This window comes from Lipotes vexillifer, unplaced genomic scaffold (genome assembly GCF_000442215.2).
Source record: "Lipotes vexillifer unplaced genomic scaffold, Lipotes_vexillifer_v1.1 scaffold36, whole genome shotgun sequence".
Classification (NCBI taxonomy): Eukaryota; Metazoa; Chordata; class Mammalia; order Artiodactyla; family Lipotidae; genus Lipotes; species Lipotes vexillifer.
Genome location: NW_006792448.1, coordinates 4,791,361 through 4,806,167, shown reverse-complemented (window position 1 = coordinate 4,806,167; position 14,807 = coordinate 4,791,361). Strand labels below are relative to the sequence as shown.

At 50.4% G+C, this 14,807-nt stretch overlaps 1 protein-coding gene across 4 annotated transcripts in view; it reads right to left on the bottom strand.

The window, feature by feature from the left end:
- Window positions 1–597: 597 nt before the first annotated feature.
- The window catches only part of LOXHD1 (lipoxygenase homology PLAT domains 1), a 213,373-nt gene continuing 199,163 nt past the window's right edge, over window positions 598–14,807 (bottom strand). For 2 of the 4 annotated variants that reach the window (XM_007465616.1, XM_007465617.1), the window contains 3 exons: window positions 8,871–9,003; window positions 7,360–7,518; window positions 977–1,593 (listed from right to left, as the gene is read on the bottom strand). In XM_007465616.1, coding sequence (XP_007465678.1) covers window positions 1,113–1,593; window positions 7,360–7,518; window positions 8,871–9,003 — 773 coding nt within the window. In that variant the 3' untranslated portion in view covers window positions 977–1,112. Of the gene's footprint in view, window positions 843–976; window positions 1,594–7,359; window positions 7,519–8,870; window positions 9,004–14,807 lie in introns of those variants that run through there. The other 2 variants (XM_007465618.1, XM_007465619.1) reach the window with 2 other exon arrangements.

The following is a 14,807-nucleotide window of genomic DNA, read 5'->3' as shown; positions in this document are numbered from 1 at the left end:
CTGGTACTGGGTACCTCCTACAGGAAGACTTCCTGGCCTGATGCACCTTTCTGCTCAGTCCCACCCATGCCTCCGCAGGAATATCAGAAGTCAGGGGCTGGGTTGTACTGCACTCCAGCTGTGATTGTTGATCAGGATGTGTGTGTGTGTGTGTGTGTGTGTGTGTGTGTGTGTACGTGCACATCTGTGCATGCACATGAATATATGGTTCTCTGGCTGCCTCTCCATCAGGGTCACATCCCCCTTGAGGGCAGAGGCCACATCTTTATTTTGTTCCAATCCCTTCTCAGCTTTCAGTCCACATTGCCCACAGCGAGCTATAGTGCTAAACACCACCGATGCCCTCCTCCCCTCCAAGCCCGGGTGCAGCAGGGACCAGGCAGTTCCAGGCACTGTTCCAGGCACCTTCTTCCCCCTATTCCCCGCACCCTATCACCTGCTCAGGTCTCCGGGTCTCAACTGTGTTATCACTGGCTGGGGCAGCCAGTCGGCACTTGGCAACGCGTCCTTTGTAAAGTGACAGAAAGACTCATGTACCTGTTCACAGGGTCATAAATCCTTCCAGCTAAAATTCTTCCTCATGATGTTTTTCTCTGTTTGCCACTGGATTTATTGAAACTGGGAAAAAGGATGCATACCTAAGTGAGCAGATGCCCAGATGAGTCCTTTGCAGGATGTGGTTGGTAATAATTTAATTAGCCCAGCTTTTCTGGGAAAAAAGTGTTAATTAGTTTTTGCTTAAAATACATCATCTTGATGGCCTCTTCTTCCCCACTTCTATCCCCTGGGTGAAGCCCCAATTTCCCATCCACACCTGGCAGCAAGCTTCAGCCTGGTCACTGCTATTACTGAAAAAGAAAATGCAAAAAGTTATTTTTGTGCAGCAACGGATTATGACACAGATTGATGGATTCATCCGGGTCCAGGAGACCCGAGAGGGTGTAGGACCCCACAAGCCGTTGCCCACAATGGCCTCTGAAGGACCATGGAGCTCTGGCCCCCAGTCCCAGCTCCAGGAGGCTTTCGGGAAAGGACTGCTGAAAGCAAAGGTGGGGGGTAGCGGGTGTGGTTGGGACAAGTTGGTGGGAAGGGGGAGCGAGGGCCTCTAGCCCTCAGACGGAAGGGAAGAGGTCTCTCCAGGTGAGCCCATCGCCCCGCTTCGCGTCCAGCCACCTGCCGCAGGTGAAGATGGTGGCCACGCCGGTGCTGGTGTTGGTGACCTCCACCTTCTCCACCAGCCAGCCGGAGCTGTAGCCGCTGCTGTCGTGCTCCAGCCGCACCTTGCGCAGCTCGCCCAGCTCCAGCGTCTCCAGGAAGAAGCGGTCGGTGCTTCCCCTCTCGAACAGGTTGCGCATCTTCTGCTTCAGCTCCCGCTTGCCCGTGTCGCCGTTGGCCCCAAAGATGGTCACGAAGACGTTGGCGTCGGTGCCCGCCCCCGGCTCATAGCCCGTCGTCACGATGACCTCGTACTTGACCAGCACGAGGCTCTGGACCTTGCTGGCGAAGCTCTCCGTCGTCTTGGTGACCTCAAAAACCTTAAAGTACTTTCTCTTCCTCTTGAGGGGGATGAGACAGTCGCAGTTGAAGAAATACCTGCAAGCGGGGGGAGTCGGGGAGGTTAGTGCACACCAGCCAAGGCCCACGCCCTCCCCCAGGACCCTGGGCATCCACAGGTGATTCCTTCCCCAGGTGACAGGATCTTAGGGCGGGAAATGTCTGCATTAAAATGTGAAGATGGGTCTCGTTTATCTGAAAATTGACAGTGAGTGACATCTCCATATTTTTAGCTGCTCCTTGATTTTCCTTTTCTTTTTCCCCTCACACTCCACATCCGATCCACCAGCAATTCCCATTGACCCCATCTTCACAACAGGTCCAGAATCAGCCCACTTGAAAAAGTATGCGCTATCTCACTCTCCGCCCAGCTGCCCCTCTCATCCAAGTCACCACCGTCTTTGACCTGGAACGTGTCAGCTTCCTAACTGGTCTGCCTGCTTCTCGCTACTTATCGCGACTCCTCTCCACAGCATCCAAGTGATCCTGTGGAGATGTAAGCCCAAGAATGTCATCCTTCTGCTCAGAACCCTCCACCGGCTTCCCAGAATAAATAAAAATCACCACCTTACAAAGGCCTGCAAGACCTTACATGATCCGACCCTCCTCCCAGCATTCACCTTTCTGACTTGTAGTCTGCCTTTCTCTAAGCTCACTCCACGCCAACCAGGCTGATCCCCTTGCCCCGTCAAAGGGACCGATGAATGATTTTACCCAGTGTTGTCACCTTCAGAGGCGCTATGGGATCCAGAACAACAATCTCAGGCAAAACCAAGTGGAAAAGTAGCTATGAAATGTATGCTCCCAAATCCCTCGCACTTGGCTGAGTTGAACTATGAGTGTGTGTGTGTGTGTGTGTGTGTGTGTGTGTGTGTGTGTGTGTGTGTTGCGTGTGCATACACATACACGCATGTGCTCATGGACAACATGGTACGAAGGGGTGCAAAGTATTTCAGTACAAAGTACTGAGGAAGCTACCACAAACAGAAGCAAGTCCAGGGCCAAGAGAAATGGTCTTGGACCAAAAAGTCCCTTCTCTACCGCACCCCCCGCCCCGCCCCAATGTTAGCCTCTGGGTAATGACAGTGAACCCAATAATTACCAAGGAAGAAGTAAGACGGCGTGGTGAGAAAACACTGCATAGGCTGTAAGGGGGCCTGGGGTCTGCCCCAAGCTATGTGTGTGTGTGTGTGTGTGTGTGTGTGTGTGTGTGTGTGTGTGTGTGTTGCGTGTGCATACACATACACGCATGTGCTCATGGACAACATGGTACGAAGGGGTGCAAAGTATTTCAGTACAAAGTACTGAGGAAGCTACCACAAACAGAAGCAAGTCCAGGGCCAAGAGAAATGGTCTTGGACCAAAAAGTCCCTTCTCTACCGCACCCCCCGCCCCGCCCCAATGTTAGCCTCTGGGTAATGACAGTGAACCCAATAATTACCAAGGAAGAAGTAAGACGGCGTGGTGAGAAAACACTGCATAGGCTGTAAGGGGGCCTGGGGTCTGCCCCAGCCCTGCCACCTACTACCTATGTGACTTTGATTTTCCCATTGGCAGTGCTAGAGGTTTGGACTGAACAACTGCCATGGTTTTCTTCCCATCCAAATTGCTTTGGAAATAACAACTTTGGAAATAAGCAATCCTGGCACTGGCTAATGATTTCAGGAACACAGCCCTGAGAGGGCGTGCCCAGTGGTGCAAAATCAATTTTTTGATGAAAATACATAACAGCGAAAAGAACTTGGTTTTCTGCATGCTCACTAAATGCCTGGGCTTTGCATTCGTGCATCTCATCAACTCCCACAACAACCCTGAGTCATACGTAGGCTTCGTCTTCCCATTTCACAGAAAGGAAATGAAGGCTTGGAGAAGAGAAGTCACTGCACAAGTTGACACAGAGCTGGGGCCCAGAGACAGCCTGCCTGGCCGCCTGACGAGCCAGCCATTTAAAGACACTTCACAAGAAATCATTACTCTGTCTTGAGATCTCTCTGCCCCCAACTCGTCACTTGATAAATCTAGATTGTTGTTACATACCATACTTTCTAAGAGGGAGATATAATCGCATTCTTTGCTTAAACATTCACTTAAAATGTATTTCTTTATGCAAATGCCCACTAATATACATAATTCTATATAAATGCAAAAATCCTGTGATCATATGGGTGTTCTTCTAAATGCATTCTTTTTCTTTTCCTTTTTGCTTGGCTCTATCTCCTTTTTCTCTTTCCGTACCCCTCCTGCATCTCGCCTTCACCTCAGATAACCCATGTAACAGCTGTAGATGTATCTTGCCAAATTTCCCTCCATTTCACCCAACCCTGCACAGACCCACATAGACACAGACACATTCGGGACGTCAGTGTTCCCTTTACAAAATGGCATCATATAATGCATTCTTTCCCATATCTTACTCTTCTCACTCAACAATACTTCCTGGGAATTGCTCCAAGTCTTCTGGTACATATTTAATTCTTTTTTTTTTTTTTTAATAAATTTATTTATTTATTTTTGGCTGCATTGGGTCTTCGTTGCTGCACTCGGGCTTCCTCTAGTTGCAGCGAGTGGGGGCTATGCTTCATCGCGGTGCGCGGGCTTCTCACTGCAGTGGCTTCTCGTCGAGGAGCACAAGCTCTAGGCAAGTGGGCTTTGGCAGTTGTGGCTCATGGGCTCCGGAGCGCAGGCTCAGTAGTTGTGGTGCACAGGCTTTGTTGCTCCGCGGCACGTGGGATCTTCCCGGACCGGGGCACGAACCCGTGTCCCCTGCATCGGCAGGCAGACTCTCAACCACTGCGCCACCAGGGAAGGCCGGCAGGCAGATTCTTAACCACTGCACTACCAGGGAAGCCCTAATTTGTTGTTTTCAATGGCTGAAAAATATTCACTGGCGTAGTTAAAAGGAAATGTTTCCTAATAGACGTAATTATAAGATCACCAAAATGTGGGACCTCAGGGCTTTGTGGAATTAAGACTCCAGCTGCAGAAGAACATGCCAGGCTGTTCCCACTGGCAATGGGGGTAGGGTCATGGGTGACAATAAAGGCAAGGCAGAGAATAACAAACAAAAAAGTGAACGTGTTAAAAAAACCAGGTAGAATATGATCACACTTCTGTGAACAGTGTGTGTGTGTGAGACATTAGAAATATGCCAGAGAGAACAGGGTCACCAAAGGCTCAAGATGGCCATCTCTGATGGGTAGGGCTTAAGAGAATTTTTACTTTGTTTTACACACTTTTTTTTGCCTTATTTGAATTTTAAAATGATTAGGTATTATATATGATAATGGGATAAAACAACGATTCCACTTTGGGTTTTAAAAAAAGAAACAAAAGCCTCTCTGTGTGTCCTACCACCGAGGTCCTGAGGATATTAGTGACGAAACAGAGCTGCTCAGAGATGCTGAAGAAGACGAGTCAGGACTGGAATCGGTTGGAACATAAAAATTTGAGATTGTTGTGTTTATGAGATTAAATTAATTTGTTATTTCATGGAAATCCAAATATTATGGTCCAACATGCTGGTTAGAAAGGAACTGTGGATCCATATACAGTGCTATTTAAGTGGTCTTTACACGGCAGAATTTACATGTGTTCTAGAATGGTGACATGAAAATAGCCACAATGATGGAACACCCCTGTACTGTCCCCTCTCTCTATAGAGGTGATATTTTGTTGGGGGGAGGTTCTCATGCACCAGGAATCACAGGCTTGAGACCAGCGCAGGTAGGTAGGCTGGAGTATGACTTCTGAGAGCCCTCCAGGCTGGAACCCCTGTCATCCTTCCCCTCCCACCAGACTCTAGAGGGCATCCAGCTCTCTTCCCTGAGAGGTGCTGGGTTATGGCCTGAGGCTACACGGCTGATCCGTGACAGCTCTAGCATCTGGGTGTCTGCACTCCCTGCACCCACTTCCCTTTGGGAAGATCCCCACCCCATGGACATCTCTCCCTCCCCTTCCAGCCCAAGCACCATGCTGACAAAAGGCCACACTCTTGACAATGTAGGAAAAGATGCTTCACTGGGAGTGGCAGATTCTTTCCACTGGATGAAAAATCCTATAACGGCCCCGGGACTGTGGGATGGGAAGTTCTTCACCCCCTTTCTCCTGACACTAGAAGGTGCCGAGTGGTGCTGAGGTCTTTGGCTCTCTCTCTCACAGCCAACACTGTGGGTTTAAAGCTAACTCAGGTGGTGACTTATTATTGTATTGTATTGTTTTGTTTATTTGGGGCATTTGCAGAGGCGCAGTATTCAGCAGCCACGCTCCTTGCCATAAGGAGACAGGTCAAGTTGCAGAAGGGGCTTTGACCTGGCCCTGGCTCGCTGGGTGAGCTGGAACTCTTCCAGGCCCCTGTATCCCAGCTCTCAAGTCCTCGTCAGTATTGCTCTTACAGGATTTACTGTTGTAAATTTATTGCTCTTTTCTCAAAAATTTGCAATAAGTAACATTGCAGCCTGAGAGGGAAGCTGCTATGAACTGAATCCTCTCCTCCCAAATTCACATGTTGAGGCCCCTAACCCCCAAAGTGATGGTATTTGGAGATGGGGGCTTTGGGAGGTAATCAGGTTTTGATGAGGTCCTGAGGGTGGGGGCTCATGATGGGATTAGTGCCCTTATAAGAAGAGGAAGAGACGCCAGATCTCCCTCTCTCTTTCTCTGCCATGCGAGTACACAGTGAGCTAAGAAGAGAGGCCTCATAAGAACCCAACCCTGCTGGCACCCTGATTTCTGACTTCCAGACTCCAGAACTGTGAGAAAAGAATGCCTGTTGTTTGAGCCACCCAGTCTGTAGATTCAGTTATGGCAGGCTGAGATGGCTAAGACAGAAGTTCAAATGTGAGAACCTTTCCTGCTTAATTCCCAAAGTGGAAGCTTGGTCAGAGGCAGCCAAGTCCAGGGAGCCTGCAGGTGGCAGGTCTAATGTGGACAGACATTTCTCTGAGAAGCTGGGCTCCTGAAGGCTGGAGCCTGAAGCTGGGACCCGCCTGGTCAGGCAGGGCTGCTGCTTCTGTCCCATTCGCTTCTTGTGAAAGGCGTTGCCAGGAGCAGGGCCAGGCTGGGAGGGGCACGAGGGGAGTTCGGAGGGGCCAGCAGTGGTTCCGGAGGGATGTCCAGCTGCCTTAGCTGCTCTCTGGGCCTACCCTCCCCAAGGCATGTGCTGCCCTTGGCCTCCCCTTGCTCATCTCCTGGTTCCTTCTTAGTCTTTCCTGCCTCCCAGAGCCCAGGGCTCCTTCTGTCTTCCAACGTGGTTACCAAGTGGTTTTAATTAGAAAAACTGATGGCTGTGAACAGTTACCCAGGTAACTAAGACCCTTAATCCTCCAGAAATGCCTGACTCCCCAGAAGGCCTTGGTGGGGGAAATGTAAATCTCCTTATCTGGGGTCCTCAGGGTCCGTGGGCCTTGGGATTACTCCAGCTGGTCTCTACTCTGCCCACAGGAATGACGTGGAACAGCAGGCTTCAAAGCTCTATCTCTTTATCATTATACAGTGATCATGGGGGAAGGGAAGGAAAGACTCAGCCGTCTGGCCCTGTCTGACTGGCTCTTCCTTCCAAAGAAGCATCACTGGAGCACCCAAGGTCATCCAGTCGAGTCCCCTGCCTCTGGGGTAAAAGCCTCTGGTTCAGAAAAGCTCAAGAAGCAGTGTAGCTGCCTCTTCCCTTCCTGCCTCATATGCCTCCTGAGTGAGGTGGCCTCAGCCTCAAAGGGGACACCTCACACCCTGCCATCTGGTCTGGCCACAGGCCCTCCCCGCTGAGGGCGTGGCCCTTCCCGGGGAAGAGGGCAGAGGCCCAGGACATACACGTTGCCGTACTCCATCTCGGTGATGGTGATGGTCTTGACGTGCCAGACCAGCTCTCTCTTGGGGATGAACCGGTCCTCCCTGGCGAGGTGGCCCACGCAGAGGGAGGCAATGTCTCCCAGATAGACGCTGTCAAACTCAAATATGTCCGTGGTCCCCCTGCAGGATGCAAAGATATGGCCAGTGAGAACTGCCCATGCCCACTGAAGGAAGTAAGCATTTACTGAGTGCCAACTGTATCCTAAGCACTTGTCTGAAGAACAGAGATAGAATAGCAAGCAAGACCTGAGGTCAGGTCTCCACTGCTTAAGGGTTCAGTCTAGTTTCAGAACAAGACAATCGTAACCATTAAAAAGCCCTTCCGGCTACTTGGTCCTGGAATCAGTGATTGGTAATATCGAATGGTGTTGGAGGTGGGTGAGGTCCTGGGCCTTGGACATTGGGTTGAAGAGGGTGATGAGATTCAGAGAGCAGAGGCGGGGGAAGGGAAGAGTCCTGATGTCGATCTGACTTGGCAAAGTCAAGGGATGGGAACAGTGGGATTGGAGGTGCAGACATTTCTGGGGGGAGTGATGACTTGGCTGGGTTCATTGAGGGAAAGGGCAGTGGAAAAGAAGGGGGAGGGGCAGCCTGCGGGGGGCGGGTCAGCTCCGACCATCCTCACGCAGAGGGGTTTGAATAGAAGGTACAGTGGGGTTATGGCAGGGGGAGACCTTATGTAGGCAATTCTGGACAAAGCGGGGAGATGAAGGGGGCTTCTGAGCAGTTCAGAGGTGGCTCAGACGTGCAGGAGGCGGTGGGAGTCTCCGGCCTGTGGCAGGCAGCCGGGAGTGCTGAGTAGAGGCACCTGTTACACGAGATCCAATTTTGATTTTCCTATAAAGCATATTAGAGGCTCTCCCCACCCTCCCTCCTAAAAGTCTACGCTGTCTTATATGATCCTTCTGCATTCTTATGCGTGAATGTCTCCCTTTTCAACTAGACTGTGAGCGCCTCATCTGCACGGACACAGGATAATGTCAGTGTGATTCCCGGTCCTGCCGCAGAGTGGGCTTGCTTTAATTAATTTATTAACTGATTTTTGTTGTAGTTTTCCATTTCTTTTTAAAAATTGAAATACATTTGACATATACTATTGTGTAAATTTAAGGTGTACAACATGTTACTTGGAAACATTTATATATTGTACTATGATTGTCATTGTAGCCATAATTAGCACTTCTATCATATTACAAAATTATCCCTTCTTTCTAGTAGTTGGAATAATATAGATTCTAGTCTCTTAGAGGGGGGTCTCTTTAAATGACAGTCCCCTCTCTTCCCTCTTCTAAATCTCCTTGTTTCATCCGTTGGAGCTCGAATGGTGTTGGCACACAGTAGGCACTCAATAAATTCTTGCTGGTTAGGCCCATTTGTATATTTATGGCCCCCACTAAAAGGGCTGGTTCTTGGGGTCCCTCTCTTACCCGCCCCACCCATCCACATTCCCCTGTGGGCACCCCTCTTCCTACTTCCTAAAGGCCCGCTGTCTAGAAGAATTTTCCACGAGAAACTCTTTGGATCGGTTCTTCCTGCCCTCCAGGATGAGCCAGACGTTCTCCCTGGTTTCGCCTCCGTTGCCGGTTTCTATGATGATCTCATAGGCTGTGGTGGAAAAGGTGGGAGAGGGTCAGCAGAGGGGAAGCAGCACCCACCATCAGAGCAGGAGCAAACTGGCCACTCCTTGCAGGTCCTACATCTGGTCTTAGATCACAGCCTTAAGGGGGTTGGGGTGGGGCGCAGGTTAAAATCGCTACAACTGAGGTACTATAAATAGAACCTGCCTCAATTTGGGGTCTAGAGTGGTGTCCTCATTTTATCTATAGTAGCAATCTCTTTGCCTGGCAAGCATGGGAGCCACTGGGAGTGAAAGGCCAAACGCCTCTGCTTCCAGGATCCATGAGATTATGATGAGTTTTCGGAGAGACGCTGGGGCCTGGTTCTCGGGGATGGAAGAGCCTGTGGGATGCAAAGTGGAGCTGGTGTGTAAAGAGAAGGGAGGAGAGGCAGGGCCCAGCTACGGAAAGGGGAGGGGAAGATCCAGTTTCCTCGAACTTTCTGTAGCAAAAGCAGTCTCATTCCCTGTCTTGTCTCAGCTCTCACTCTGCTGTCATGCTCAGCGTCATGACCTCCCTCCCCTGCAGTTCCCACAAGCATGTCAGCATTTGCCAAGTGTCAGGACTGGGCTAGACTCTGGGCGACACTAGAACTCATCCCTAGCCCCAGACAGAAACACCGACTGCACCACAGGACAGAATAACCTTAAACGAAGGGCCAAAATAGTATGGGAGGGAGGGTAAAGCAGGCTCCCATTACCTCTCAAACCTCACCTTCCAGTACTTTCTCCCTTGCTCGCTCCGCTCAGCCTCTGTGCCGTTCCAGAACAGGAGGCACACTCCGGCCTCAGAGCTCTGCCTTGAGCATGTCCCCTTTCTCTCCCCACCCCCACCCATGTTGGCTTGACTCACTCCCTCCCCTCCTTCCTCCCTACTCAGATGTCACCTTCTCACAGAGTCTGCCAGACCACCCGAACCACACTTCCTGCCTGATTTCCCCAGCGCCTGCCCTACTGAGCTCTATTATCTTCTCTTATCACCTAGTACCTTCTAACATGCTAAGGAGTTTACTGATTATTTTACCGTTTATTGTATTCCCCCCTCCCACTTGAATGTAAGCTCCATGAGGGCAGGGTCTTCGTTTTGCTCACTTATAGATCCCAAGAGCCCAGAACAGTGCCTGGCACATAGGCACTCAATAAATATTTGTTGAGTGAACAATGAGTGATTGGGCTAATCGCAGTAAGCTTCATGAAGAAGGCGGCGTATGAGCTTGGTATTGAAAAAGAGCCATGATTATGATCAGCAGAAAACCGAGGGATGCTCTAGGAGGAGGGAGCAGCATAAGCAAAGATACTGAGGGGCATGAGAGGGGCTTGAAATCCACATGATCCAGCCCCACTCCCCAAGGACCAGGCTGGGATGGAGCTGGCACACGGGAGGACACAATATTTGTCTGGAGGTTTCTCTGTGCATACAGCTCTTGCTGCAGTAAGTGAATCATTGAGGATTTGGGATTCTGGATCCAAAGGGATAGTTTGATCTCTGTGCTTTTATCTCAGAGATGTGATAGAGACAATTAGAAGGGATGGCTGTGCCTGCAGCTCCATGTAATGTCAATCCCAGCCTCTCAGCAAACTGTTGCCTTTGTGACTCCTCTCAAGTCACAGGTAGAATGAATCAGGGCAAAAATGCCCACGATAGGGGAAGAGATCCACAGCACAAGCCCTGGAAGAAGAGCGGGGCTCTGCAGGCCCGACCGCTCACAGCCCAGGGATGTGAGATGGCTGTGCCACTGCCCACGGCTCGAAGCCATTGCAGGGAGGGCGTGGTCCCACTGCCATTCTGCTTTCCCAGCAGCCGGTAAAGTATTTCTGCAAACCAGACACCTGTGAATTCGAAGTGGATCCTGGGCATTGTAGAGGAAATGGCTTGTCAGAGCCCAGGAGAGGAGGCAGGGAGCGCTAGGAACCTACTTGCTCTCTACGATCAACTCAAGTGGAACATTCGAGAAGCAGCACATGTGGACCGTAAGCAATCCTCTCCTCGTGGCCCCGGGGAGAAGGTAGAGAAGGAAGGCGTGTAAGTGAGGACATTTAGACAGATTAGAAACAAATGTGGCCAGCTGCATCAATGGTCTCTCAATCAGCATATGTCCACCTTGGAAAGTCATTTCATCAATGGCTTGATAAAAATGTGGAAGGCATGACTCTCAGTTTTGTTTATAGGTTGCTGGGAGGAAAGGACAGAGGAGGACCAGGGACCTGAAAGAGTGGGGCTCGTAGGAGTCCAGCCTAGGAGGGGTCCGTATGAGGCTCACCCCGGGGCCAACACCCACACAGGACCAGCCTGGCTGGAGAAAGTGGCTCAGCAGCCACCGTGCGAGTCACTCACATGAAGGGGCCACCAGCAAAGCCAGTGAGTGTGCTGAATGTGGTTCAGGTGGCAGGAGAGGAGAGAGGAGATCTGGCCACCCTTGACATCTTGCCTGGGCTCTGGGCGTGGCACCCTCAGAGGGAGATGAACCAGCAACCCAGGATGCACCGAGAGGATCCAACATCCCATCAGGTGAGCAGCTCCTGAACAGACAGGTGTTTGCCTTGAGGCCAGGACTGCAGGGGCACGTGATTCTACGGAGTAGCACCAGAGGATGCCTGGGCATCTGGTGGGCGTCAGGACCTTACTGCTCCACGTCGCCTTCCCCACCTCATGTTGTCAGGACCCTTCTCTGGCGAGCTCCTACTATGTGGTTTGCATGGGGCTGAGAGTCCCGGGCCTGGAGAGTCAGAATTATTCCCTAAGAGACACTCTCTTTCCTTCCACCGAAGCTGTTAAGTTAGAAGGCAGTGGGGTTGCGGGTACCAGCTGCCATCTTCTCATGATGTAGAGAAGAAAGAGTTAAGAGGAAAAGGGGGACAAAGACATACTAAAACCATTGTAGCCTCTGGAGACAGCCAAGTCCTAGCCAGCTCCACCTGAAACTTCCAAGTTCTGGGAACCAATATGCTCCCTTTTTGCTGGAGCCAGCTTAGGAGTGGGGTTCAGGCATGTACAACCAAGGGTCCTGACCACTCCTGAAATTTTCTGTTTGACCCCATCCCACTGGGACTGCCAAAGGATAGAAACTTCAAGAACATAATATAAAGACGAGTGTTTTAAACAGAGCTGCCTTGTGGAGCAGTGAGTCTTCCATCCTTGGGGAGCTGGCCATCAAGTTGGACTGTATTTGGGCTGGAAATGTTGCAGATAAGGCTGACTGAGCAGCCCTAAAGACTTCAAGTGCGGGTGGGTAAGAAGGAGGAGGGCTGTAAAGAGGGAGACATTGGTCTTTTTGGAGGATGTTCCAGAGAGAGAGATATTTTTGTCCTCCCAGGTGTGCATGTGTGTATGCATGTGTGTGTGTGTGCATGCATGGGGGTGTGCATGTATGTGTGTGTGCTGTGTTCATGTGTATGCACATATGAGCATGTGATCCTACTGTTCAGGACTTAGCCTGGAGTGATTACAACAAAATCTCTGGAGTGAGACTCCGACATCAGTATTATTTGAAGGTTGCCAATGATTTTCAGCTTTGCCTGCACATTGGAATCACCTGCAGAGGCAGATGCTTGCAGAGGATGGGGAGCAGCTTCAGGAATCGCTAACAAGAGTTGGAGGTGGGGCTTCCCTGGCGGCGCAGTGGTTGAGAGTCCGCCTGCCAATGCAGGGGGCACGGGTTTGAGCCCTGGTCCAAGAAGATCCCACATACCACGGAGTGGCTGGGCCCGTGAGCCACAACTACTGAGCCTGTGCGTCTGGAGCCTGTGCTCCGCAACAAGGGAGGCCGCGACAGTGAGAGGCCTGCACACCGCGATGAAGAGTGGCCCCCACTTGCCACAAGTAGAGAAAGCCTGCGCACAGAAACGAAGACCCAACATGGCCAAAAATAAATAAATTTATATTAAAAAAAAAAAAAAGTTGGAGGTGAAGGCAGAAAACAGGAAGCTAAACAAGGTGGGGCAATGGATCAGTCTGGAGTACCAGCCAGGCCCAATAAGGCTGCGGTGGTGCGATGAGTTGTGGTCTAGGAATCAGGATATATGAGTCCTAATAGCTATGGCTAGGCCTTAGACATGTCACTTCACCTTTCTGGTTTTTGGTTTTCCTTACCTATAATATAGAGGGGTGAATTTGCCCCCTATCTAGCTCATAGGGTGGGAGTGGGGTGGCAAGGACCTGGTGAGAGCAGGGGACGTGTGAAATGTTTTCACACACGTGAAGCTCTGTTCAAGTATGAGAGCATATTTATTCTCACAAGTCAAGTGCCCAGAGGTGCCCCTGGGGACACAGACACAGAATGTAAGTGCCATGAGGGCAGGGTCTCTGCTTTATTCATTCGTGTGTCCACAGAACCCACACTAGGCCGTGGCACATAGTAGGTTTTCAATAAGTATTTGCCGAGTGGTGAAATAAAATTAGCTGAGGGTTGAAATGATTGGCTTGAACTGCGTCCCTGGCTCTCCCCAGGATAAGCCTCCATCTTAGGACACGGGTGTCACTGTTTCTCCCCCTGTGGGCAGCCTAGAAGGCGCCACTCTGCCCTCTGCAGGCTCCTAGTAAAGACGGACTGATCCCGGCCGTCTCGTGTCCCTGCCCTCCCATCTCTACACACATCCTTCTGGAAATAATACAAGTGAAGCTTCCCCTCTGCCCATCTCCCTGCCAACCCAAATCCTGTAGGTCTTAGCAGCTGTTTGGCAGGAAATCTGGGAAGGAAGCTCAGTGGTTATTCTCCCAGCCCACGAATCTCCTCCCCTGAACACCAATGGCCCAAGGAGCCTCTATTGCTTGTGTTGGCATTTGTATATTAGCCTCTCCCTCTAATGAGATTGTGAGGCTCTAAGGAAAACAACCGACTGCATCTTCTTCCATTTGCTGAGCACTAACGACTTGTGTACCTACTAAGTCCCAAAGCCTAGAGAGCTGCAGAGGGCTACAAACATGAGTGATTTTGTCCTTGACCTTTGGGAGCTTACAGTTGTGTAGGGAGAACTGCACATGGACAAAGGTCAATACAAATAAACTAGAAATCACAAAGCAGTGTGCATCATACTTAGCACCTAAAATAAAACTGGGCCCCCAGTAACTTCCCAGTAAGTGCAATTACAGAAGCTGAGAGTTCACCCTCTGAATTACGGCAGGAATCCCCATGCGGTAAAGCTGATAGATGAGTAGTTGGCCCTTGTTTGAATGCTACCAGGGACATCAGTGTTCACTGCCTCTCGATGTAGCTAAGTCCATCATTGGGTAGTTTTGATGGCATGGTGGAGAAGGCTGAGTGGCTTTCCACCAAGGATCCACGCTTCCCTTGCCACGTGGTGTACAGTGCTTGCCAGGGAGTGACTGTCCAGCCAGGTATGGCATTACCCAGATGCCTTTACATCTAGGTGGAGCTGCATGACTAATAGAATGTGAGTTAATATGTTAAGGTAGGGGAGTGTGCCTTCTCCATGCTCTCTTTTCCCTCTGCAAGAAATGTGGGAGTCACGTGTTGAAAATGGCAGACAGATGAGAAGAGCTTGGGTCCCTGAATCACAGTGTGGAAGGCCTCTTGCCAAACACTCGCACTGGACAGTTTATTATGTGAGTGAGAAACAAATTCTGTTGTATTTAGCCATTGAGATTTGGAGGTTTATGTCTTCATGCAGCTAGTGTTACCTTAATAACTAAGGTTGGAAAATCCTTTCTTCACATCAGGCTCTGCTATTGATAAGCCTTTGTCAAATCTGTTGGATGCAGATACTAGCATCTGTATTAAAGAAACACTTCCCTGGTCCTGGATGGCCATCCACCTTAGGGACCAATTACTCTTTT